This window comes from Pavona decussata, unplaced genomic scaffold, assembly GCF_977016875.1.
Source record: "Pavona decussata unplaced genomic scaffold, jaPavDecu1.1 SCAFFOLD_102, whole genome shotgun sequence".
NCBI lineage: Eukaryota > Metazoa > Cnidaria > Anthozoa > Scleractinia > Agariciidae > Pavona > Pavona decussata.
In genome coordinates, this window is record NW_028145517.1 from 1,701,208 (window position 1) to 1,728,317 (window position 27,110).

At 40.0% G+C, this 27,110-nt stretch overlaps 3 protein-coding genes and 1 non-coding gene across 9 annotated transcripts in view; 2 read left to right on the forward strand and 2 right to left on the reverse strand.

Moving 5' to 3' along the window:
* Positions 1–16,585, reverse strand: part of LOC146471553 (sodium channel and clathrin linker 1-like) — a 109,760-nt gene extending 93,175 nt beyond the window's left edge. For 3 of the 4 annotated variants that reach the window (XM_085120149.1, XM_085120148.1, XM_085120151.1), the window contains exons 1-3: positions 16,285–16,585; positions 10,425–10,537; positions 7,932–8,011 (exon numbers count right to left, since the gene is read on the reverse strand). In XM_085120149.1, the coding sequence (XP_084976275.1) occupies positions 7,932–8,011; positions 10,425–10,537; positions 16,285–16,394 (303 nt within the window). In that variant the 5' untranslated portion in view covers positions 16,395–16,585. Of the gene's footprint in view, positions 1–7,558; positions 7,696–7,931; positions 8,012–10,424; positions 10,538–16,284 lie in introns of all 4 variants that reach the window. The other variant, XM_085120150.1, reaches the window with a different exon arrangement.
* LOC146471556 (uncharacterized) overlaps positions 1–27,110 on the forward strand; it is a 92,667-nt gene that overhangs the window by 34,417 nt on the left and 31,140 nt on the right. The gene's annotated exons all lie outside the window — the stretch shown is intronic.
* LOC146471558 (sodium channel and clathrin linker 1-like) overlaps positions 1–27,110 on the reverse strand; it is an 80,534-nt gene that overhangs the window by 539 nt on the left and 52,885 nt on the right. Inside the window, exon 25 of one of the 3 annotated variants that reach the window (XR_014866675.1) lies at positions 24,992–26,245. Coding sequence is in view for 2 of the 3 variants with exons in the window: in XM_085120116.1 (XP_084976242.1) it covers positions 25,949–26,245 (297 nt within the window). In the remaining variant the exon portion in view is untranslated. Of the gene's footprint in view, positions 1–24,902; positions 26,246–27,110 lie in introns of those variants that run through there. The other 2 variants (XM_085120116.1, XM_085120114.1) reach the window with 2 other exon arrangements.
* Trnas-gcu (transfer RNA serine (anticodon GCU)) lies at positions 5,390–5,471 on the forward strand. The gene has a single exon. It is a non-coding gene; the product is annotated as a tRNA-Ser (tRNA).

Here is a 27,110-nt window from a genome sequence, read left to right on the forward strand (position 1 = left end):
CTGCTTATTATGCTATACAGAGAAATTCTTCCTCTTTAGTGTGTAGATGAAATCCTCAACTAAGACTATTCAAATGAAAGTCGCAAAGCGCTTTCCGATGGCGCCGTGCATATTGTTGAGAATTTTATAAATCTGAACTCTTGATATGAAAGACTTTTAAAAATAAGAGACTAAACGTTTTCGTGACATTAAAGAATAACTCTGTCCCTTGAAACTGTGTTTAAGAAAGTTCGTGAACCTATCCCATCAAGCTCTCGTGAAAAACGACCATCATCTCTGGGAGACATCAGGTCCAAACGAACTGCGGGCTCAAACATAGCTGCGCCCGTCCTTGGAGTGGTCAACAGGTCCGAGAGTCGTTGAGGAAGTTCCCGGATTCTGCTGGGCCCAGGACGACTCTTTTCCAATTTAAGTCGTTCGAATTCTCGATTGAAGAGCTTTCGCTCTTCTAAAAGCTGCCTCTCGCGGTTTAGAAGTGTTGTCACCTGAGAAAAGGACACGGACACAGTGATTATTTCCTAAATTCTCTTATGCTTTTAAAAGGCAATATTAGTGTGAAGGATGGGAGAATGAAGAAATTGATCATCTTCTTGGAGGCGCCTTATTTAACGGACCAGTAAAGTTATAATCTTGACCGTCTCGATAACTTACCCCAGTCCCTGTAAGTGCCTTTTCCTCGTCGGTTTTTAAGCCTTTAACCCCTAAAGCCTGGTTTTCACTAGCGACGCAAGCACAGACGCGAGCATAAGAATGCTTATTTCACCGTGAAAACGGTCTCGACGCTGGCATAAGTTCAACCGCAAGCACAAACACAAGGATAAAAATCTTTACCTTTTCTTGTGCTTGCGTCGCGTTTCGCGTTCGCTCTTATGCTTTTGTTTGCGTCGCTAGAGAAAACCAGGCTTAATATCAAACAACAAATCATCTTGTCTTGATCCCATAGTTTCCTTATAAAATACTGTGGAGAAGTCATTAAAATGTCAAGAAATTCACCTTGGGTGATCATATCCTTAATTCTCATGACCTTAGAGGTTGAATAAGATTAAATTACAAGGAGAAATTTGATGCTGATTCGTGGTAATTTTACCGTAACCTGCTCAATGTGTTCCACAAATTCATGTGTTGCATAAGAAGCACTAAAAATTGATTCGTTTCTGTTGAGCAACATTACTGATGATTTAGTTTTGGGCCCAGGGTCAGGTTGCATGAAACATTAATTTTCTGCAACCATTCTCAGCGTGCCAAGTAATTTCTCAGGCGCTTTAACGAATCCCTCGGATGAAGGCAGTTTACTCCATGGGGAACTCAACAAGAGCGAAAGAAAATCCTTTAAAACGCAGAGAACGGCTGCAGGGAACTTTCACTTATCTTAAGATGCTTTATGTAACCAGGCGCAAGTCAACTATAAACAGACCACGCATTTTAATAAGACGAAACAGTTTCCTTGAATCACGCGAGACGGGCCAGCCTTTTATAAGGACAGTAACTGCTTTTGTTACTGTGTATACGTTCTGCACATCTCGAGATACCCAGGTTTCCTATGGGTGGTGCCTTCTAACACAGGGATATTTTTGCGCGGTTTAAAACTATGCAGAGAAGGCAGAACTTGGCAAGTGCTCTTGGGATTCACCATGCATTTTTCAGAGATAATAAAGCTACAAAATTTAAAAAAAAATTCCATACATTGCTTTGTATTTTACTGTTTTTCTTTTTGAATTTTGTTGCTTAATTATCTCTGAAAAATGCAAGGTTACCCCCAATTGAAGTTTTTGGATTCCAATAGCCCTTGCTAATGGAATACTTCTGTATTAGTAGGCACCGTCCTAAAAATCACTATAATAATGCAATAAAATTATAGAACAAGTGTACGTGGCTAAGGTTCACAAGAATGAAAACGGATTGTCCATTGGAAATGTTAGGTCAGTTTTTTGCATTTATCCCTTGAACCATACCTGTATCAAAGTTTCACACAAAAAAAAGCAGCAAAATATAATAACTGTGACGAAGAATTCTTACAGAAGGATTTATAAAAAAACGTATGAAAACAAGAACCTTTAAGAAAACTTCGTACTCTTAACAACCCGTCCATTTAAGTGCAAGAAGCTTAATAGTTGCCAAGTGAAAGTATTCTTGATTTTTTTCCCCTACTAGGTCCTTTTTACACATTATCAAGCGTTAAGCGTAGGTTACATGTTTTCACACAAACGGAACTGATTTTTTTTTTCCACACTTTGCACCAAGTGCATATTTTTACACCCTTGTCACCGGTTTCTTGTTTTCCCGCGCTTGGCACCGGTTGCACGTTTTTGTCTCCAATCTGATTGGCTACTTACCTGAGTGCTGGCAGCATCTGCCCTCGTTGCCGCGTCGACTACCATACTCTGAAGCTTCTCCTGAGACTGCTTGGCCGAGGAGAGCTTGGATTCCACCTGTTCAAAAACAAAAGGAAAATTCGATGGCATGAATTGTCTCGGGTCTCCGTGGAATGAAAAGTGAATAGAAGTAAGTTCTGTTCAAACATACCGCTTGTCGCCTCTGTCTTTCCTCGTTCAGTTGGCTATTAAGATCATCACTTCTTCTCTTCTGTTCGCTGATTTCTTGCCTAATGAAGAGAAAAGAAGAATTGAAATTGAAGGTTGGGTGTAAGGAAACCACCCCAAATGTTGTTTGCTGAGATGATCTTTCTGTTTGCTCACTTTCGCCAGGAACGTATCAAATTGATTTACAGTTCTTACGTTATACACTACATTAGAATAAATCTGCTAGAGTTCAATCACGAATGCTGTTCTCTTATTGGCTACGCTACTCACTATCTATTCTGTTGTACATAGCGAGTAGAGTGACTAGCGCGTGGCGTGACCTATTTATATTAGTATTCAAACAAAGCGTGAACCTGTCTTGTTGTTAAGTTTTGAACGACTAGTAGATTTATACTAAAACAATTAGTTTATTCGCTCTCGATTTCTATGCGATTTCTATTCTATCACGCGATAGAAATTTCGAGGTCATAATCTTACTGTAAAATATACAAAATACGTAAAGTCTGAGTCCCTGTTTCTTCTATTCCAGACTTTTTATAAGGGCTTATTTTCTAGAAAGACTTCTTCTCAGAGTCAGCTGATTTACTGGAGAGATTTTTACATTACAAATTGGTTTGCAAATCGGGAACGGCGTTTTTGGTTTTTTCGACAAAAACAACAAGAAAACTTAAAGGCCTGTTTAAACGCAACAATTTGTCTGCCACACTGTATCGCAGCCTGAATCGTGCGCGTATTTTGACACGCAGTTGAATAGTGCGCGTATTTTGACACGCAGCCTGAATCGTGCACGTATTTTGATACGCAGCCTGAATCGTGCACGTATTTTGACACGCGGTTGAATCGTACGCGTATTTTGACCCGCAGCTGAATCGTACGCGTATTTTGACACGCAGTTGAATCGTACGCGTATTTTGACACGCAGCAGAATCGTACGCGTAATTTGACAGGCAGCTGAATAGTGTGCGTATTTTAACATGCAACGAAATCGTGCGCGTATTTTGACACGCAGCCTGAATCGTGCGCGTATTTTTATCCGCAGTTGAATCGTGCGCGTATTTTGACACGCAGCCTGAATTGTACGCGTATTTTGACACGCAGCTGAATCATGCGCGTATTTTGACACGCAGTTGAAACGTGCACGTATTCTGACACGCAGCCTGAATCGTGCACGTTTTTCGTTACGCAGTTGAATCGTGCGCGTATTTTAACACGCAGCTGAATCGTGCGCGTATTTTGACACGCAGTTGAATCGTGCGCGTATTTTGACACGCAGCCTGAATCGTACGTGTATTTTGACACGCAGTTTTGATTTTGATTGACATGGCAGTTTCTCCGAGAGTGACGATCCGAATTGAAACTGCAACAGAGTTTTTTTATCGGACCAACCTCCATTTTCACCAATCGGCCGTTAATCGTGAGTTAATGTAAACGTACTATTCGTGCTCCGGCGCAGTCTAAATAATAAATCTAGCCGAAAGATTGTACCGTAAACCAGTCTTTAGGTACAAGCGCTAATTTTCGCGCGCGCGAGGTGAAAATTGCCCTGATTCAAAAAATCTGAAACACTTCCACACGAAAATTTATCGTGAGATTCGAGGGGATATTTTCTGTGGGGAGGGGGGAAGGGGGGCTATATTTGGAATTCCACGATACGAAAGAATTATCATTGGCTTATGCAAGCGTAAAAAAAATAACCCGCGATTAAAATTTTACGGTTAAATGCTGCCTGTTCGTAAGTCGTCTCTTGTGGCCGGTTCAAACGTCGAACTCTTCATGTGCCAAACCTGATGTAAATTAGCCTTAGGTAAGGGTAAGGGTAAGGCCAATGAAAAGTTTGACGTTTGGACAGGACCTTACTTTATTTACGCAGGCAAAAGTTATGCTCAAAGAATTAAAAGAATCTCTTCCTTATAATTTTATTTCGATTTGACTTTTACTTTCGATCACAATATATCAATTTAAAACTTAAATATTATTTTTGTCGAATGCGTTAAAGACAGTAGTGAGTTTGAACTTACGTAAGGGATGGGTTGCTATGGAAATTGTCAATGAATTTGCAAGCATCCAAATGAGGAACAATGGCTGAAGCTGAAAGTATACAATCTACTGAAGATGTTTAACATATTTTACTTTTCCCCTAAAGAATAACAAAGTACAAACCGAATAAAATCTACCTTAACTCGTTAACTGTTTGCTCAAACTTGTGACTGACAGCTTTTGATTCTTCTTTCTACCTAAAAAAAAGAAACAAATCTTGAGAATGATGTTTTACTCGGAAAAAGGAAATCCAAATGCTCCTATCAGGAGTCGAACCTAAGATCTTCCGATTATGAATCTTGTTAAAATTTTCTGTTAGCAAGTATCAACAAACAAACAGTTCTACAAGAAATTACTGCCTAATGTTTTTCATTTGAGAGAAGACACTCAACTGTTTCAAGCACGGATCCAAAAGCTAGAAGCACCTTGTACAGCACACCGAACAGTATAAAGGGCAAGTAGGTGCCCAGTACCATCCATTCTCCAAAATAGACACCACACTGCATGACCAGCGAGTCTTAAGAACGCAAAAGGAATTTATAATTTATAATTATAATTAAAATTTATAATTCTAAATTCTCTTCACCTTTTAAGAACAAATTGAACAACCAAGATACTGATAAAAACATTTCGAACCAAAGCACAAAAACATAGCGGAGAAAGAAGACTTGTTTTTCTTTAATTCGTACGATATAAATAATCTAATAGAACTTACACAAAAACGCAAACAACTAAAAAGAAATGAACTTAATGAACAGTTTCATGCCACATTCACGAATAAGTTGTATAATTTCAGAGAATTACGTCCAAGCGACGAGGTGCCCGAGTGGTTAAGGCGTTGGACTGCTAATCCAATGTGCTCTGCACGCGTGGGTTCGAATCCCATCCTCGTCGAGAAACTCTCCTTTTTCAATTTTTTCTACTTCTTTTACTCGGAAATACTGAAAATTTACCACGGTGAACAGAACGCATGCTAAATTCTTTCTCGTGCCAAAATTACCGACATAACAGAAAATTGTCCAAAACATGTCAGCCTGGTAATAACCGGTTTTTAATTATCATCCAACCGGTTTATTCCGCCTGCGGCGTAGGCTAAATTATTTTATTAAAAACTGAATCATTGTAAAATGCAATTCGAGGGATTTGACTGGCTCAGAGGCCATGGTATATGAGCCATTATACCATGGCCGAGAAATGACGATCATTAAATTGTCTTCTGGTTGTTCTTGCACAGCGAAATCTGTAAGATCTAGCAATATTTCTTGATTGTTTTTAATAAAACAATTATTCCACTTGCGCTTGTTGGATATGAGATGATTATAGCCAACTCGGCGCTACGCGCCTCGTTGGCTATCTATCATCTCATATCCAAAGCGCGCTCGTGGAATAATTGTTAACAAGACTATCACTACATTGAACGGATATTCTGTCAGTTGGAACTTAACGTACTTGGATTGTTTTACTCGATCTTAACCATTTGCCACAGAGCATTCCCAGCAACTTGACTGAGAACGTTGAAGAAGCAAAAGGGCTAATGTCATTGGGAATTTGATGGTGCTTCCTCAAAATTATTCTTAAATTGTGAAAAACTATCCTTCCTCGTGAACCAAGTACTCTTAGCACCAAGAGGAATATTTCTCAATAATTTCTTGAGGTAAAAAAAAGTCTTATTAGGTTTTCAGTTATTTTGACATGACACAACTGAACGTTGGGCAATATTTTCAAGTTTCCATCCTTTTCCTTCAGACCATCCAAACCATAAGACACTTATAAAAAGTTCCAATACATTGGTACGGTAAATTTTTAGGTTCTCGTGAAAGAGAATTTCAAAGTGCTTTAAAAATAGCTGACACAGATCCCTTTAAAACAACGCTCAGCAATAATCATTTGCTTGGCCGCGGCATAAACAGAAAAGAATTGATCGTTGCAAAATGGGGTTTACTATAAAATGAAATCAAAGGTGGCGCTCCCTCAGAATACTCCAACCAGGCATCCTGATAATTTGCAGGGCACGTGCCAAATATGAAAGAAGTAAATGTCTTAAGCTCGCTGCCAGTCTCCCATCAGCTCAGAGGTTAGAGCAGTCTACTCGTGTATGGAAGGTCCTGGGATCTAAGCTAATCTAAAGAGTTCATCTGCAAATGGCACAGACCCACCACAGCAGGCGGTTAACACTTGTTTCCATACCTCAAACTGACCTTGGATACCTTATGAGGTTTACACAATGTCGTATTCCTTATCTTCATAGTAGGCTGATTTAGCAACAGAAAGGGAACGCCATTTGAGGACGCGAGAGCTCGCGGAATAGTCTGGACGCGAGTCTATTTCGACTATATATGGGTATTATTGATGCGCGCGCCGTTGTCAACTGACGTTCCCGTTCTGTAGCTAAATCAGCCTAGTATTGATGCACACGGGGACAGAACGGCATTTGTTAAGCAGAGAACTGAGTGCCGAGATCTCCAGCCAGGCAAGGAACTGCACTTTGGGGCTAAGCACCGATCTACAGTGTTTAGAGTTAAGCACTGAATCCAAAAGGTTAGCTTTATTAATTGAGATGGGTAACTTTATATAAATGCGTTAAAAATTACAATCCTCGCCAGCTAGTCCTTGTTGGTGTAGTGTTTATGGACAGAAGAAATGAAGCAAACGACTCGGGTTCGAGGCTTACACTGTTTTCCTTCTTTTCCTCTCAAGTTTGAAATACGTTTCACTTCATGTAATTTTAAATGAATGTCAAAGGTCAGTTTGAGAGATGGAAACGAGCTTAAACCCAGAATTTGCGCGTGGACAGGTAAATGAACGGTATGGCGTCTCGCCCGAGTCTAACTGTCTGAGAAAGTCGCGCGAGTGTATAACAGACACGCAGTGCAGTAAAGCAACACTGAAGTACACAAGAAATCACTATCAACGCTCATTTGAAAACCGCTCAAAACTTGAGTGGCCGACACAATAACAGAATATTATGATAGTTCACTTACTGAGCATCGAGCTTTTGTTGCGCAGTCAGCATTTGTCTGAGTTCGGTCACTGACCGTCTGTTCATCTCCTCGACGTTTCGTAGTCGCGACTCAAACTCCTTTTCTCGTATCTCATGTTGCTGTTTAAGCACTACAACCTGAAAAAAGACAACTGTCTGCTGACTAAAACGTGTCTTCTTTTAACGACGGTGCCTTTTTTTGTTACTGCGCATACGTTCTGCGCAACTCGGGATACTTGGGTTTCCTATGGGTGGTGCCTACTAATACAGGGATATTTCTGCGCGGTTTAAAACTACGCAGAGAAAGCAGAACTTAGCAAGTGCTGTTAACAAGGATGCATGAAAACAAGAAACAAAATCAATGTGGTAAATACCTCGGTAACGCATTGGTGTTCAGCGGTTTCTTTGGCTTGCCTGGCGGAGAGAAGTTCTCGTTTCTGTTTGTCTATTTCATCTAAAAGGAAAGGAAACAATCAACGGATGTGATGTGATACAACGGTACACAGAGTAGTGACGCAACGCACTGGCGCTGATTGAGAGACCACAACAAGATTCACCACCAAATAAACTTGACTGCAGGATTGTCAGAAGATCATCAACATAGTTAAAGCGCTGCACGATGGCTTCCTCTGTTGAGGAAGAGGCAACTTCAGAATGGTTCGAGCTAGCAACTTGTGTCAAACAAGGATGTACAATGTCTGTTTTTTTTTTTTTTTTTTTTTTTTTTTTTCTCATTATAGACTGGGTAATGAGTGCATTACTGCACGGTTATACGACCTGTTCTTGAGTATGGCGCTCAAGTGTTCCATCACAACCTTCAAGATTACCTCGGTGAAGACCTTGAGAGGGTTCAGAAACGGGGTTTGTCCATAATTGCGCCTGATCTCCCATACCAGCTCTGTTTAGATTGTTTTGAATTGGAGAGCTTAAGCGTCCGATGTGAAAGGCTGCGTTGCAAACTAGTCAATGAGATATTTGATGAAAAACAATCTCCACAGCCTTCTGTCTCCAAGACATCATTCATCATGCAATCTCAGGCAGCAAAGAACTTTTACCCTGCCAGGTTTTAAAATAACGTTTTAAAAAGACATTTATTCCAGCAATGTGCAGCCGTCACGATCCAGCACTCCAATTTAACATTACGTATTTACATTAGCCTAATTTTGAATTGTGTATAAGCCTTTTTTAATATTTTTTGTATATAGTTATGCAATTCAGCCTCTGGCTGCGATTTAATTATTTCAATAAACTTATCTATTTATTTACCATATTGTGAAGGAGGAGGGAAACGGACTAAGACGGAAATTTACTAAAAAACTTGAGGACCTCGACTTCGTGGCCGATGTAGCTTTAATTTCCTCAACGCAAAGACACGTGCAGTTGAAAACAAACAGGCTGGTAGAGAATGCAGAAAGGACAGGTGTTCGGGTATATTTCGGGAAGTGCAAAGTCATGACAGTAAATGCGAGGAATAACGAAGCCATCACGGTGAATGGTCTGGCGTTGCAAGATGTAGAGAAGTTTACCTATCTAGGCGCCACAGTATGTAAACAAGGGGGTGGTGAAGAAGACATCAAGGTTAGGACAGGGAAAGCGAGACGAGCGTTTGTGAAGCCAAACCGAATATGGAGCTCCAGCAGTGTGTCGAAGAAGACGAAGATCAGGCTATACAAAACATTGGTCAAACCAGTTCTCATGTATGGTAGCGAAATATGGAAAATGAGCGAAAGTGATGCTAAGAAAATCGATGTGTTTCAGAACCGATGCCTGAGAAGGGTAATGAAGATTAAATGGCAAGATAAGATCAGTAATAGAGAGCTACTGGAAAGGGCTAACGTGGAGAGGTTGAGTGAAGAGGTAAGAAGAAGATGGCGATTCATTGAATACATCCTCCGACAACAACCTGACAATGACCGTGTTACAGCCCGCTTAACATGGACTCCAGAGGGAAGGAGAAAGAGAGGCCGGCCAAAAACAACTTGATAGAGCACAGTAGAAAAAGAGAGGTCCAAAGCAGGGTGACAGTCCTGGCACGAGGTGCGCACTGCAGCGCAAGACAGGAATCGATGGAAAGCACATGTGGAGGCCCTATGCGTCATCTTGGCGTCAGAGGACAAGTGAAGTGATACTGAGCAGGGTTGTTACAAGGTTGTGAAGTAGATGGCTTTATTTTTTGGAGTAGGCGACCGATTTTGGCAAAAATCTAAAGATTCAATGACTGCAACAGTCTCACAGAGTGGGCGTCTGATATCATGAAGGAGGTAGTGATTTTCATATAGAGCTGGCGTTGGTTGTTCTATTTCTTGCTGTCCTACACCGTGCTGACGAGAGCCAACCAGCTCGAAATAGCTGTCCACGGTTGCCGCATTCTGTTGATTCTCGGTTTGGTCTCTATCATGTCGCTGTCCGATCAGCCTTGCAGAAATTTGAGTCATTTATATTTTTGGCAGATTAGATCTTTTACAGATCCTAACTATACTTGTAACATTTTCGTTGTGCTGTCCATTGCTTATTGTTTACTTTTGACAACCCTGGTTGAGCCTAAACGGCTCTGTTCAGAAAAGGATAAGGGATTTTTCTAAGTCTAAAGCTATTGATGGCCATTGAAAAAATTGCAAGTCATAACTAAAGAACCTCTATTAATTTAGTGTGAAACTCTATGCAAGCTACATAATTTTCTTTCCTCTTTGCATTTTTTTTTTTTTGGGGGGGGGGGGGGGGAATCCAATTTTGAGTGAGGAGTAAAACTGCATGAATTTTGGACAAAATTATGACTTTCGTTTTCATTTCCGTTTTAGGTCACCTTAACATCCATGACAGGGAACAAAGTATCTACACTATTCGTGTAAAAAAACGAAATGATTTACCTATCAACTTGAGTCTGTTATCCGACATTTCTTCGTTTTCTTCCTCCAGTTGTTTTAATCTTCTTCTCAGTTCGCTATTTTCTGAGGCACCGTGAGACTTCTCCTGCTCATGCCTGCAAACGGAATGCGCGACAAACATTACATTTATTTCACTGATAGATGTAGTGTTTAAAAACGGAATGCGTGACAAATATTACATTTATTTCTGATAGATGTAGTGTTTGAAAACGGAATGCGTGACAAATGTTACATTTATTTCTGATAAATGTAGTGTTTGAAAACGGAATGCGCGACAAATATTATTTGTTTTCACTGATAGATGTAGTGTTTGAAAAAGGAATGTGTGACAAATATTACATTTATTTTCACTGATAGATGTAGTGTTTGAAAACGGAATGCGCGACAAATATTATTTATTTTCACTGATAGATGTAGTGTTTGAAAAAGGAATGTGTGACAAATATTACATTTATTTTCACTGATAGATGTAGTGTTTGAAAACGGAATGCGTGACAAATATTACATTTATTTCACTGAATAGATGCAGTGTTTGAAAACGGAATGCGTGACAAATATTGCATTTATTACACTGATAGATATAGTGCAGGACCAAAATATGTAATTTTCCGGAGCCCTTTTTCCAACTGGAACTCTTCTCTAGAATCAAGAGAGATCCTCTCTTGCTAGAATCCATAGCTCATACCCATTTCAGTTCAGACTTTCAAACGAAACTGAGTGACTAAGTGGTTAAAATCTAGAACCTACTTCAGAACAAAAACCACACCCTTTGCCCGGCCTTTGACGCCGCACATAACACGTGAACAGTAAAGAGAAAATCCACTTTGATATCGGGAGTTAACAGCGCGCACTACCGAGTTATCGATGGACGCGGAAGGTTCCTAAGCAGCAAGAAAAGAAGTGTGGGCGACTTTAGCTTGTTGAGTGATTAGTAAACTTCCAAAGAGCATCCATAACTTAACGGCGTGCGCTGAGTCTTTTCCCATTTATTTTATACAACTATATGAACCGAGAAACTGAATCCATTTGTGTCTAATTCATGACATGTCATAAAGCCTCGGGGTTTCTTTTCGGTTTCCTTGTCATTGGCTATAAAGTTGAGAATTGTTGAATTGTTTTTCGCTCCTTTAGTTGTCCGTCTCCAAGTCGGTTTTATTTTTTTTTTTTCTAGGAATAAGCCTTTTGCCATTTATTTTATACAACTAGAAACTAAAGCCTTGGGGTTTCCGGTTAGGTTTCCTCGTTTCTGTATTTCCATTTCTTGGCCGCCATTTGCAGCAGAAAAATATTCTGAAACTGCTAACGTCGTCTACAAGCTGTCAAACATTCGAAAACAGATTAAACGATTTGCATAAAAACCTTCTAGACATGTCTACTCCGAATTGGTCATGGCCGAATGATTCCAGCAATTAGCTACACATAGTTTTCCAACCATTTCTTTGAAGAAAACTCCTTATCGGTTTTCAGTGTCATGTCTGTACATCGCGTTACTTGTTACTAGTTATGTTCGAGGGAATCATTGGTATCCTCACATAAGCTCATGGAAATATTTTCTTTGCATTTAAGATATCAGTATCCATGATGGAATCATGCAAATCTGTTGTATGCTTCGCAGTAGGAGGTTTGGCTACCGAGAAATCAACGGTAGTAACACATTTTTTTAAACAGTTTAAGGTATTGCTGGAGGCTAAATTGCACTTTTTTTGCCCCAATCTAGATACATGAAACCTGTCCAAATAATAGTTCAAATTTTATTTTATTTTCACATGTGAAACATTATTCTATGCCACTCTGTAAAACGAGGATACGGACGTGTGGATGTTGACGGCGGATGGCGGATGGAGCTTTTTTGAAAAAAAAAAATAGGATGTTGATACTGTTAAATTTATTTATTTACGATTTCCAATCTATAATGCCTAACAAGAGCTCGTACAGTACTTTTCCCGTTAATCAGATTATCCTGTAAATGTTCATGAATGTGAACGTGTTGTTTTGCCGGATGGTGTGTCGTACTAATGTACGGAGTTCTACTGCAAACTCAGACTGATTTGGCTGAAAAACGAGAAGAAACATTCTATAGCGTTTTCGCTGTTTGACTGACAATAAGATATAAATTAATTCAAATTAAACAAAAAAGTAGCCAAAGCTAGCATTTCTAGAAGGTGACAATTAACCAATAAATTTAACAGTATCATCATCCCATTTAAAAAAAAAAAAAAAAGCCCCATCCGCCATCCGCCATCCGCCATCCGCCATCCGCCATCCGCCGTCCGCCGTCCACCATCCGCCATCCGCCATCCGCCGCCGCATCCGCCCGTCCGTATCCATGTTTTACAGAGTCCCATGCAGATTTGATAAAAAATATTTTTATTTTGAAAGAATGAAAGGAATTCATGTAATTTGATATTTTATAGGTGTGGTCGAAACCTGCACATTTTGCTTTTTACCATAGAACTGAAACAGAAATCATCCTACCTCAAAGAACTTTCGCCAACGAATAAACAATATTGGAACCTAAAATTGTGTGCGAGTACGTCAGTGGAAAATCAAACGAAAATGACATATGCCCAGAAAACAAATTTTACTGGATCAACAGCAAGATAGAAATCAAGGGCAAAAACCTTTAACGCAATCAGCCTCTTACGTATGTAGTCTCAGTTTGGACCACATATGGTTGAATATTTGATGAAAACAGAAGAATTTGTTTATCAAATACCACAAGTTATTTTGCTTTCTGCAATAAGTCAAAACTTTCACCTACAAAACAAAGGAAGAATGGACCTATCACAAGAAGTCATGGAGCTTGTCAGCTCTGACGTAAGGTAACCATGTATTTTTATTGGTTTTTGGTTCTGCAACATTTACTCCCCGGAACCTATTCAAAATTTGATAGCAACAAAGCTTCCTCTACGCTATCAAAGGATACACAAGCTTTCTCCTTAGCTTGAAACAGATATGTCGTCAATAATAACAGCCGTGTTTAAAGCCACCATCGGCTTGATCGTGAATAAAGGAAGAGATGCTGCGGCCGAGCGACTCAAAGACGGCGACGTGGCAGATCAGAAATTTCGTGCCGTAATCGTGGGTGAAATGGAAGACATAAAGACGAAATTAGACGGGCTAGCAAGAAAGGATCTTTTAGCAGCGATAGATACTTTTGAAACAGGCCTCGGGTATTTGTATCAAGCCATAGATGCGGAAGCTGGCGAGGCCAAGAATGCAGAACCATTCCAAGACAAATATTTGAAAGAGAGCAGATCTCCTTCACCCACAGCTGCGGCGAGGACTTTTGCTTTCGCCGAGGAAATGAAACGCATGCAACTCAACGGGTTTAGCGACAAAACCAAACGGGCGCTTTCTGAAGCTAAAGAAAGATTTAAAATGGCTCGTGAAGAGGCGACTAGAGCCTTCAACAATGAGGCTTTAAGCACGTTAAACCGCGTCACAGCCGTTCGATACCGTGTCATGGCAACCATGCTAGGGTCAGCTATAGAGACTGTGGCAACCGCTGGTGACTTGTCAACTTTATCTGTAGAGAATGTATATGAATATGCACTACCAGAGTGCGAGCAATGCCTTCAGAAACTTAACTCACTGCCAGATGTTCAAAACAACTTTAAAGTCGAGCTTCAGAAAGGGCCCTTGAATATCAAGGGTCGGTTTGGCAAAGATGAACGGAGACAAATAATTTCCACTGTATGTCAGGTAAACCACGCCATCTACGATGCCAAGAAAACGGTCAGTAAAGACCTAGTTATCTGTAGTTGTCCCTTGGTTGATACCGGCGAAGACAAAGTTGACCCTCTCCGAGACAGAAGAGTTGCAAAAGTCCTTGAAAAAGTTGGCACGGTGCACAGCTGCGTAAGACCATTGACATTTGGTCAAGAGGGACAAAAGGAGAACAGGCTAACTGGGTGGCCGAGGGGTATCGCTACAAACTCTGACGGACAGTTCATTGTAGCAGACAATGGGGACAAAACTATCAAGGTGTTTGACAGCAACGGTAATTTTCTTCTCAGCTTTAACACCCACATTAGTAACGCCAAAGAACGTGTTGCTATTTCTGATGTCGCTACTGATGAAAACAGCAACATCTATGTACTGGAATCACCTGAGGAGCCTGTAACTAAGGAGTCTGAGCTGGAAGTAAAGGTTTTTAACAGCACTGCTAAACTGCTGCTTAAGTTCCCTGCAGGGAAAGGGTACTTGGCAAGAATGGCTGTTACTAAGAACAAAGTGCTAGTATTAAGGAACACTGGGAACGGATATGTGGTCGACGTGTACGAGCACGACGGAGCGGCTGTTCGTCAATTTGATGAAAAGATAATGAGGTATGCAGCCGATATTACTGTTGATGACGACGGCCGAATAATGACACTGAACAAAGAAGAATCCTGCATCCATGTATTCACCGATGATGAAGAGCAACTATCCAAATTTCATATCAACACCAAAGGATATTTTTTTTATGAACTTAGAATTGGATGCCACCCCGAAGGAGAACATGTCGTCGTCGGCGGTAGAGAACATGGCACAGGCCTCTGTAGGGTATCCATATACACTAAGGATGGCAAGTTTGTACGAGAGCTAACACTCCAAGAATACCAAATTAACAACTTCGATGGGTTTACAGTGACCAGGGACGGTCACATTGCTGTAGCTGTGGGTGAAAGTTATTTTGCAGGCAAGGTAATCGTTTTCTGACTAAGTCTCTGCTATGAACACCGATTTTCGTGAAAAATGAAACGAGCTCAAAATTATCACGTCGAAATGATGAACTTCTGCTTTAGTTCAGTTTTGTTGATAGGACATACCAGGTGACTGTGAAAGTATCCATGGACAATTACAATTTTATAAACCAAGGGACATTCGTGTTTTATCCTTTTTGTTCCTTTATTATTTGCTTGTTGGACTCCCACAAAAGAGATTTTTAACTGTAATGTGAAAACATTTAGTGACGATTTTTTATTAGTTAGTCATGAATGAAAAACAGGACACGAAAACCTGAACAAAATGGCTCACAAACAAGAGTCAATCAATCTTGTCCTGTTCACAAGTTAGAAGCCCAAGGTACGTTAGAGTTTAGTGCCTTTTGCCTCGAGCCCAGGTGTTATCAATAATGATAATGACAATGATATCTATGATGATATTGAAAGTTCTTGTAGTTGTTGTAGCTGAAAGCAGCTCACACAATTTAATGTAAACAAAAATATATTCTCCATACCTTTTTCAGCCTAAACAAAAGCTGGGTAGACAGAAAGTGTACGTTGATTCAAATTGGGTTCTTGGTTTTACAAAAGATGATAGTTTGACCTTTACAATATTTTTAACGCAGGGTCACTGATAGTGACTACGTGAAGCGAAACAGTGCATAGAGTTGTAGCGCAAAGCAGTTTAGAACATGAAATTGTATTGGTAGCTATAGGAAGTAAACGTAATAAAAGTTACTTGGAAGCTAAGCGAAGTCCGGCAACATATATTTAGTTTTAGCTCCCGCTTTCAACGATCCATTGTCGGATAACAATGCTCGGTTTTCAGTGATTTTTCCCGAGCACACATGTTTAGAAGCTGCAGTGAAAGAATATTATTTTTCAAGTAGCAACACATTTTTGACCAAGTCATTCTCTTCTAAGCATGCTAAACGTTAGTTTTTGTGAACTATTGTTAACAAAGCTGGAATATTATTTTAACATTTCTATTGACACAAATAACTCTTCCTCAGCTACTCAAAGTAACTCTATTCGGTGATATTGCTGCCTAAGTCACTTGCATGTGTCTAAGGTAGCATGCCGATCTAGCCAATGGTGCTTTTGAATAGCAATGTTGCCTATTACGTACTTACTTGGTTTCCAGTTTCTTGAGCGTAAAATTGAGGCTGTCGACTTTCCGTAAAGCCTCGTCCCTGGTTCTCTCGGCCTGACCAGCTCGCTTCTGTAACTCGTCAAAGGTCATACCCGCACGTGCAATCTCAGCGGGGCCCTCCTGATATATCTAGAAACAAATAACACCTGGCATCAGCGTATTGTGGACAGAGGAAAATGAAAGGTGTATTCACCCAGTTTGCCGGTTAGATACGGTGCGATCATGATGCTGAGAAACTAAAGAAATAATATTTCGAAAAAGAATTTCAAGTGTACACTCTCTTGATTGATTGATTGATTGATTGATTGATTGATTGATTGATTGATTGATTGATTGATTGATTGATCGATCAATCGATCAAACACTGTTCGTGTTGCGCTGAACGCATCACATACCGTCCGACTGAATGAATGTTTGGTAAAACAACAGAGTTGATAATTCAATTTGGATTCGCTTTGATGAAGTGGCTAAACTGTTGATAAAACCAAACATTCGTTTCCACTCCCCCACCAAAGCAGCACCACAGTTTCTATGGAAACCAAACCGCTTCTCTATTTGACTGAATAAATGATTGACAGACTGACTGGCTTGCTGGCTGGTTAGCCGACGGCCTGATTGTGATATAAGGAAAATAGTAGCATGCTGCCCCCACCCACCCTCTACCCTTTCCAAAATACGTTAACAGATAAACAAACTAAAAGTGTGACAATTTAGCTATTGACTAAACTAAACTGAAACTTGTTTGGTTTATCAACAGCGTTGATAAGGTAATTTGGCGCACACGAATCTCTTTATGGGCCTAATGACCTTTAGTTATCAACTTTGTTGATAGCTAAACCAAATATTTGTTTCCACTCCTCACAGACGTAGCACTAGAGTTCGTTAGAAACTGAACTAGGTCGCCTTACTGAATTATTCTCCAAGGTTTTGTCACCCAATAAGACGACTTACAAACTGCTAATCAAAGGGTCTTAGGCTCGACTCTTGATAGGAGCACTTGGATTCCCTTTTTCCAAGTTTGCCTATGTAACTCACTGAATAATACATAATTCTCGTTGAGGTTCATTCACCAGGCTTAAAATATACCATCACATTTATTCCATTGCGCATACGCCACCCATTGACAGTAAAATCCTAGCAGTATGCAGCATCACATGAACCTAGTTTAATGGCCTTAGCTCCCACGAGCCTCCTGTAGCTTGGTGGTAGAGCATCCGAACTAATAATCGGAAGGTCTTAGGTTCGACTCCTGATAGGAGCACTCGGATATCTCTTTTTCAAGTATCCTTGTGCCAATTACTGAATAATACAACATTCTCAAAAATGAGTTCATGACTCACCTTTTCAAGTTCGTTTTCCACTGCAGACTTCTCCCTGAGTGATCTCCCCAACTAGTGAGCTTGTTTCTCAGCTCCTCTCTAACAAAACAAGCCATGATTAGGTTAGACTGCCAACAGTCTCTTAGGGCGCTGTCCATCTGTCACAACCGGCCGATCAGACGGGTCTGGCCGGGCCGGGAAGTTGTCAGTTATGGCTAGCGAGCTTAGTTATTCTTCAAAGATGGCTGAGCGAGCGCGACGCGAAAACGGCGCTGAATCCTTTTTTCCCTTTTTACAAGAAAAGAAATCATAAATTGTTTCCAACATCATGATTTAAAACATAAGTACTGTTTCGAGCGTTCGAGTAAGCGTTTTCTAATAGCTAAAACGACGGAATATCGAGCTTAAGATCAATGGTTCGAACGTGGAAGCGGGAAGCTCTACTCCCAGCTGCTACTCCGGGAAATGAACCCGCGGGAAATTCCCTCTTCTCGGGTTGGAATACTCAGGCACAGAAAAGAAACGTTAAATAACCAGAAAGAAACGTTACTTAGCGTTCTTTTATGTGTGTGAGCTGTTTATGTGTGTGAGCTAGTGATATTGAGAACTAAACGCTTGTATTTCCGAGAATTACTTTAGAAAGTTGGACAGGAGGATGACTTTCGCGCTTTGCATTCGTGCGGATACTCTTAAAATATTGTGTGACAAAACAGTGTCACGAAATTTATTATTTCTCGATACCCGACAAAACAAAAATGTTACAATAAAAATTCGCTGTAGGGATTTTAAACGAGACAATTAAGCCCGCTGAAGCGTACAGAATTTCCAGCCGTTATTTATCTAAACAAAACCTCATTCTGCCAAAATTTACATGAATTTGAGAGGCAAGTTTTGATCCCTGCGTGCAATATACATGATTCCTACATTTCATGTAAATCTAACACATCAGAAACGTGAATACTGATTACATTTTTATAAGGCGCCGGGTAACGTAATCGCCGCCGCGGAACCGAACGAATCCGAGAACCTGAACACACTGTGGCCACAATTCATCCACCGTAAAATAAAAGAAACAATACTAACCTCAACAGTTATTTCTGGAATAGCCAGGAAATAAACTCGAATGACGTTGACAACGACTATGAGTAAGCGCTATGTCAACTGCAGCCGTGGTGTTTGAATTTACCTATACATTCCGGAGAGCGGTTAATATATGCCCGTGTCGCACTTTGAAGGTCATAAAGTGCGATAGTCTTTTTTCTGAAGAACAACACTTCGAGATAAATAACACTTCAAAAACGCCCTGTCCGATTGGCCAACGTTTCATGTGCGGTTCTGTATAGCATATTTTGACATCACAACCCCATTTACACACCCCCCAAAAAATCGGCATGCCGCACGGCACCCTAAATTTTTGGCAACGTACTAGCGGCACTCCAAATTATCGACGTGTAAACGCATCGGTACCAAACAAAATTTGCTGCGGTTACAACCGAGGTGCATGCGTTCCTTTCACAAAGATGGCCGCCGCTAGAGCATACAATTGCCTCTCATCAAAGAGCGTGTCTGCCATGTCAAACCCGGCCTGATAACTCGGTCTCATCCACAGGCTTCTTTCTCGGAAACTCTGAATAACTACTTGCGCTATCGCTGCAAATAGCCACTTTTTCTTCTGTGCTTTCTCTCTTGTTTCGCGAGTCGTTTCCATATGGCGATGTATTTCGCCCTTCAATCGTTGGCGATGTACGTATGTACGATGCGTTTTGAACTTAAGAGACAGTCCGCGTTAGATTCGACCGGTCAATTTGGGCCAGTCGTTCGATTTCCTTCAAATTTTCAGCAACAGACAAAGTTGATATAAAATTAATGAAAACACATTTCTTTTGATTCTAAACTTAACTAGACCCGAAATTTTGAGGCGAATGTTCAACCCTCCCGAATCCCCGAAAATCGACCTTTCACCGAGTCGAAATTAACCCGTTTTCGGATGTTTGCCGCCAAAATAATATTTATCCGAAAAACCTTACATTTATACCACGAACACATACACTATACTTCTTTACAAATATGGTATATACAACTCATATTATTGAGAATTTTTAAAAGGAGGGCATCTCAAACATACCGATGTTAACGATTCGTGCACGGAGCGTGTCAAGTGCTGCAACAAAAACCAACATTTCTCAAAATTCTGACTTACTCTGGAAGTCTCGTGTATTTTTTCAAAGAGTACTAGGATAGTGTCCTTAAATTACGGAATAATATTTAGTGGCTCTCTATACTGCGAAAAGATACGGCCGCAACAATTTTGGGAAAATCTCTTATTTTCCGACACGTGTTGTGTGACAGCGATGGCATCCCAAGGCAACAAATTTCGACTTTTTCCGTCTTGATCGCAACTTAAAGTAGACAAATACGTTTTAAAAGGGTAAACAATTAAAAACGTACCTTAAAAGTTCCACTGTTTTGCTTCCAAGACTTCATGTTTCACCGATTAACTGTTAGCAAATTTGATGGCCGTGTCACGGTATCCGTGTTCTTTATTTGTTGGCTTGCAGGCGACGATCATGCTAGCTAAAAACCTGAACAACTCTACAGAGTTCCGTGAAATTAGTTCTGTTATTCAACCGGGCACTCTGCCGACCAAACAGTCATAAGTTGCAGAATTTACATCGAGAATAGACTTTTGAAAGTTGTCGTCCATCTTTGTTTTGAAATAACAACCGCTGACCGCAACAACACTTCCGGTCTGATGGAACCGGAAACAAAACATCGTGTACAGTAAGAAGTCGTGCACTAAGTTCAATTTCTAGAGTTTTATTGTTATTAACGTACTGTTAATTACTTGATTATTTCGAGCTTATTTTCTACTTCAAATGCATACATGTTTATGCCGGGCAACTCATTATTTAACCCTTTTACGTTATCTAAGATGTATTGGTGGTTTTCACCTCACACCTCGTCACGCAAGTAAATAAAATAAAATCCTCAACAATTCAATAGATAAAGTCAAGAAATAGATATGTTGTAGAAGAGTGATACATAAACAACGCGTGAAAGCCACAGGGCCGTGCGATATCTCATAACCGAGTTATTCAGGAAAATGTACTTTGGAAAATTTAATTACAGAGTTTAGTATGGGACGCCATGTTGCTGTTCCGTCTGAGGGACACCAACATGGCGGCCGGAAACCAGCAAAAACATCTGGAGTTTACCTTGGCTATTTCAAATCCCTTCTTCTCTCTGCTGAACTTTCACACATTAACATAGACGTTTCTATTACATGTTAGCTGATGAGACCTAATAAAACACGAGGCAAATCGATGTTTTCATGTATTCGTGACATGTTAAGAGCAGCAATCCTTCTGTCACGCACTGTGCAAAAATCTAACATTCAAACTGCTCTATTTAAAAAAAAATAATGCTATCCTTCTGAAAACAAGCAAGCCGATGGTATTTTATATTTTCTTTTATGTGATGAAGATAAAAACCCAAAATTGTGTTCAGATATGAATTTCAGTTTTTTATGACGTCATGTGAAAACCAGCAATTTTACTAAAATAATAACAAAAACTGTAAAAAAAATATCGAAAAACTGCGAAATATATAGAAATGAGACTTCAAAAAGGTCTCAACAGCAACTGCAAATTTACGAAACTTGCAATAAATGAGACGTCAGAATGGTCTCACCGAGAACTGCGAATTCTAATGTAAAAAGAAGAAAATGCAGGAAACTGCGAAAATTTGCAATTTTCAGTTGAAAATCGTAAACTTTGTAGCGACAATTTTGTCCTTGACCGGCATACCGCTACAAGAGGCTAAGGCTAGCAGAGTTTTGCTTTATCTTGTTTGTTTCCCGAGGGTTTTATCTAGGTTAGACTTTTCAGCGGCTCTCCTGTTTGCTATCTCCGAGAGCGACAGGTAGCTGCATGGAAGGCAATCATGAAAAACTGAGTGTACCTAAATATTATTCTGTCTCTTAGCTAGATAATTTTACAGAAAACACGAACATTTTTCAACAAAGATAGCCAAGTGCTGAACCAAATCCTTCTTTCTGTCCTTTGCTGTAAATGGGACTTCATAGTTTTTTAGAATGTTCTCTAGCATTGAAACATTAAACTGTGAAAGTTTGTTGGTTTTCCGGTACTGGCAAAGGTCATAGACGTCGTAGTAAATGGGATGTAGGAGGCCGATATCGTCAACAATGCTGTTCACCACTTCTTGTCTGTTGAAATACACATTGAAATCGGAGATCATGGAAAGAAGCCAATGAATTAAAGTATTTATGATCGACTCAGGAGAGAGTGGGCCGCGCGTTTCTCTACAGTAGATAAAGACAGTCAAGAAGCTTCTAATGATTCGAGAGAGAGCGCCCGTGGTTCAGAACAGGCAACCAGACCCTCAAATCTCTCGCAAGGATGGGCCCTTTCAAAGCCACGTGCCCCAACTCGTTTTTCTGAAAATGTAAAGGATTACTTAAAAGCAAAGTTTAACCAAGGAGAACGAACGGGGTTGAAGGCTAGCCCAAAACAAGTCTCTGCAGACATGCGAAACGCTCGAGATGAACAAAATGAGCGTCGCTTTTCTAGAGAAGAATGGCTAACAGTTGTTCAGATAAAGAACTTTTTCTCTCAGCTAGTGTCATCCAAGAGGAAAGGGCAAGATGCAGCTGATGACAAAAAACAGAAATTGAAGAAATACTGGAAGAGGAAGAAGAAAGCAACAGACAAGAAGTGGTGAACAGCATTGCTGACGAGATCGGCCTTCTACATCCCATTTACTACGACGTCTATGACCTTTGCCAGTACCGGAAAACCAACAAACTTTCACAGTTTAATGTTTCAATGCTAGAGAACATTCTAAAAAACTATGAAGTCCTATTTACAGCAAAGGACAGAAAGAAGGATTTGGTTCAGCACTTGGCTATCTTTGTTGAAAAATGTTCGTGTTTTCTGTAAAATTATCTAGCTAAGAGACAGAATAATATTTAGGTACACTCAGTTTTTCATGATTGCCTTCCATGCAGTCACCTGTCGCTCTCGGAGATAGCAAACAGGAGAGCCGCTGAAAAGTCTAGCCTAAATAAAACCCTTGGGAAACAAACAAGATAAAGCAAAACTCTGCTAGCCTTAGCCTCTTGTAGCGGTATGCCGGTCAAGGACAAAATTGTCGCTACAAAGTTTACTATTTTCAACTGAAAATTGCAAATTTTCGCAGTTTCCTCCATTTTCTTCTTTTTCGATTAGAATTCGCAGTTCTCAATGAGATCATTCTGACGTCTCATTTATTGCAAGTTTCGTAAATTTGCAGTTGCTGTTAAGACCTTTCTGAAGTCTTATTTCTATATATTTCGCAGTTTTTCGATATTTTTTACAGTTTTTGTTATAATTTTAGTAAAATACATCATAGATAACGTAAAAGGGTTAAATAATGAGTTGCCCTGCATAAACATGTATGTATTTGAAGTAGAAAATAAGCTAGAAATAATCAAATAATTAACAGTAGAAATTGAACTTAGTGCACGACTTCTTACTGTACACGATGTTTTGTTTCCGGTTCCATCAGACCGGAAGTGTTGTTGCGGTCAGCGGTTGTTATTTCAAAACAAAGATGGACGACAACTTTCAAAAGTCTTTCCTCGATATAAATTCTGCAACTTATGACTGTTTGGTCGGCAGAGTGCCCGGTTGAATAACAGAACTAATTTCACGGAACTCTATAGAGATGTTCAGGTTTTTAGCTAGCATGATCGTCGCCTGCAAGCCAACAAATAAAGAACACGGATACCGTGACACGGCCATCAAATTTGCTAACAGTTAATCGGTGAAACATGAAGTCTTGGAAGCAAAACAGTGGAACTTTTAAGGTACGTTTTTAATTGTTTACCCCTTTTTAAAAGAAATTTGTCTACTTTAAGTTGCGGTCAAGACAGAAAAAGTCAAAATTTGTTGCCTTGGGATGCCATCGCTGTCACACAACACGTGTCGGAAAATAAGAGATTTTCCCAAAATTGTTGCGGCCGTATCTTTTCGCAGTATAGAGAGCCACTAAATATTATTCCGTAGTTTAAGGACACTATCCTAGTACTCTTTGAAAAAATACACGAGACTTCCAGAGTAAGTCAGAATTTTGAGAAATGTTGGTTTTTGTTGCAGCACTTGACACGCTCCGTGCACGAATCGTTAACATCGGTATGTTTGAGATGCCCTCCTTTTAAAAATTCTCAATAATATGAGTTGTATATACCATATTTGTAAAGAAGTATAGTGTATGTGTTCGTGGTATAAATGTAAGGTTTTTCGGATAAATATTATTTTGGCGGCAAACATCCGAAAACGGGTTAATTTCGACTCGGTGAAAGGTCGATTTTCGGGGATTCGGGAGGGTTGAACATTCGCCTCAAAATTTCGGGTCTAGTTAAGTTTAGAATCAAAAGAAATGTGTTTTCATTAATTTTATATCAACTTTGTCTGTTGCTGAAAATTTGAAGGAAATCGAACGACTGGCCCAAATTGACCGGTCGAATCTAACGCGGACTGTCTCTTAAAATCTGGCGGTAAAGAAGCACGGTTTTGATTTCTTCCGACATTCGCAATAAAAAAAAAAGATGGATTATTAGGGCTGCCAAGGAAAAAATTGGCACTGTTCCCACTACGAGGAAAACTTTATTATTTTGGTCGTGTAAATGGGGAGTAGTCGCCAGTACGGTAACAAAAATTTAGGGTGCCGTGCCGATTTTTTTGTGCTTGTAAAATCCCGAAAGGGACGAACACATTGTTTTTATATGAAGAAAGTCAATCAAATGTTATTACCAACCGTCTTTCTTTCCTTTTTTTTTTTCTAAACAAAACTGCGACAGTTTTCGAATTCGTTTCGAAACGGAAAGTTTTGAACGTTTAACCCTTAGTGCACGCATGCATGTTGGCGGTTAGTCCAGTCCTGGCCCCTCCGCTCTTTGTCACGCAACTCACGTCGTGAGTTGCGTGACAGAGAGCGTAGGGCCTCGACTAGATAAGTTGGCGGTATATTTCAAATCCATTCTTGTTCCCTGAGCCAACGATCTTTTGCTCAGTGGCTCATAATCCGCGAGGGCTCTAAGAACGAAAATGGACTAAAACCAGCCAAAGCAAAGATCTTTATTCACTTTCTGAACCAAGCCGTCAACATCGTGTGCTACCAAAGGTCGCAAAAAAATTAAAAAGTGAAACATTTCGTAATACTCACCCTTTCAGTTACCCCATGTTCCTCAAGTAATTCAATTCACCAACATAACTTTTTTAAAATATATTTTAATTTCTCAGTTGTATAGAATGTTTATGTAGAAAACTAGCACTATATGGCAGAGCGAATATTCTTTTGTTCACACACCTAAATATAAAATCAAAATTCCAAAGTATCGCTTGAATAAAAATTGATTTCCCAAGTTCGGTAAGCAAAGACCAAAGGCGGAAGAAGACAGCCAAAATAATCACGCTCTGTGAGAACTGCAAACAGAGTATTGTGTCCAAATTTGCTTTTGGCCTTAAAATTACTGACCAGAAATGTTTTGCATCTTGTCTATATTTTAAAGCGGTTGATTGGGTCTGTGAATGACACCCTTGTAGCTGTGATGGTCTAAGTGAAAGCTACTGAGCGCTACTTTCCGTTGGTGTTGTTGGTTTATAATACTCTACAATGTGGTTCTGTGAAACGAATCTCACGGTGAATATTCAAATGAAAGCTAATGAGCAATGCCTTCCTTTGGCGCTGTTTATTATGCTGTACAAGTCTACATAATTTTCACTTTTGATTGTAAGGATGAAAAATCTGAGCAGTACTTTTCTGTATACCTGTTTATAATAAAGTAAAAATAGTTTGAGCCTGCCAATGAAATGTCAGAGTGACCATTCAAATGAAAGCAACTGAGCACTACTTTCCTGTGGTACTGCTTATTACGTTGGTTCTAACTTTTGAGTCTTTGGATGAAATCCTAAAATGTTACTATTCAAATGAAAGCTATTGAGCAGTACCCTCCTGTGGTATTGTTTATTATGCTGTACAAGGCGGTTCTAACATTTGAGTCTGTGGATGAAATCCTTAAGTGTGATCATTCATATGAAAGCTATATTGAGCAGTACTTACCGATGCTGCTGCTTATTATGCTACACAGAGAAATTCTTCCTCTTGAGTCTGTGGATGAAATCCTCAACTAAGACTATCCAAATGAAAGCCGCAAAGAAGCGCTTTCCGATGGCGCCGTGTATACGTACTGTTGAGAATTTTATAAATCTGAACTCTTGGGAATGAAAGACTTTTAAAAATAAGAGACTAAACGTTTTCGTGGCATTAAAGAATAACTCTGTCCCTTGAAACTGTGTTTAAGAAAGTTCGTGAACCTATCCCATCAAGCTCTCGTGAAAAGCGACCATCATCTCTGGGAGACATCAGGTCCAAACGAACTGCGGGCTCATGCATAGCTGCGCCCGTGCTTGGAGTGGTCAGCAGGTCCGAGAGTCGTTGAGGAGGTTCCCGGATTCTGCTGGGCCCGGGACGACTCTTTTCCAATTTAAGTCGTTCGAATTCTCGATTGAAGAGCTTTCGCTCTTCTAAAAGCTGCCTCTCGCGATTTAGAAGTGTTGTCACCTGAGAAAAGGACACGGGCACAGTGATTAGTTCCTAAATTCTCTTATGCTTTTAAGAGGAAATATTAGTGTGAAGGCTAGGAGAATGAAGGGATTGATCACATTCTAGGAGACACCTTATTTAACGGACCACTGAACTTATAATCTTGAATGTCTCGATAATTTACCACAGTCCCTGTAAGTACCTTTTCCTCGTCGGTTTTTAAGCTTTTGACCCCTAAAGCCTGGTTTTCACAAGCGACGCAAGCACAAGAATGCTTATTTCACCATGAAAACGTCGACGCAAGCATAAGCACAAGCACAAGGATCAAAATTTTTCCTTCTCTTGTGCTTGCGTCGCGTTTCGCGTTCGCTCTTAGGCTCGGTGCTTGCGTCACTAGTGAAAACCAGGGTTATCAAACAAAAAATCATCTTATCTTGATCCCACACTTTCCTTATAAAAATACTGTGGAGAAGGTATTAAAATATCAAAAATAATTCACCTTGGGTGATCATATCCTTAATTCTCACAACCGCTGGGGTTGAATAAGATTTATTACAAGGAGAAATTTGATGCTGATTCGTGGTAGTTTTTAACATAACCTGCCCAATGTGTTCAACAAAATCATGTGTTGCATAAAGAGCAATAAAAATTGATTTTCTGTTGAGCAACATTACTGATGATTTGGTTTTGGGCCCAGGTCAGGTTACATGAAACATGAATTTTCTGCAACCATTTTCAGCGCCCCAAGTATGTTCTCCGGCGCCATAACGAATCCCTCGGATGAAGGCAGTTTGCTGAGGATGGGGAACTCAACAAGAGCGAGAGAAAATCCTTTGAAACGCAGGGAACGACTGCAGCAAACTCTCACTTTATCTCTTAAGAT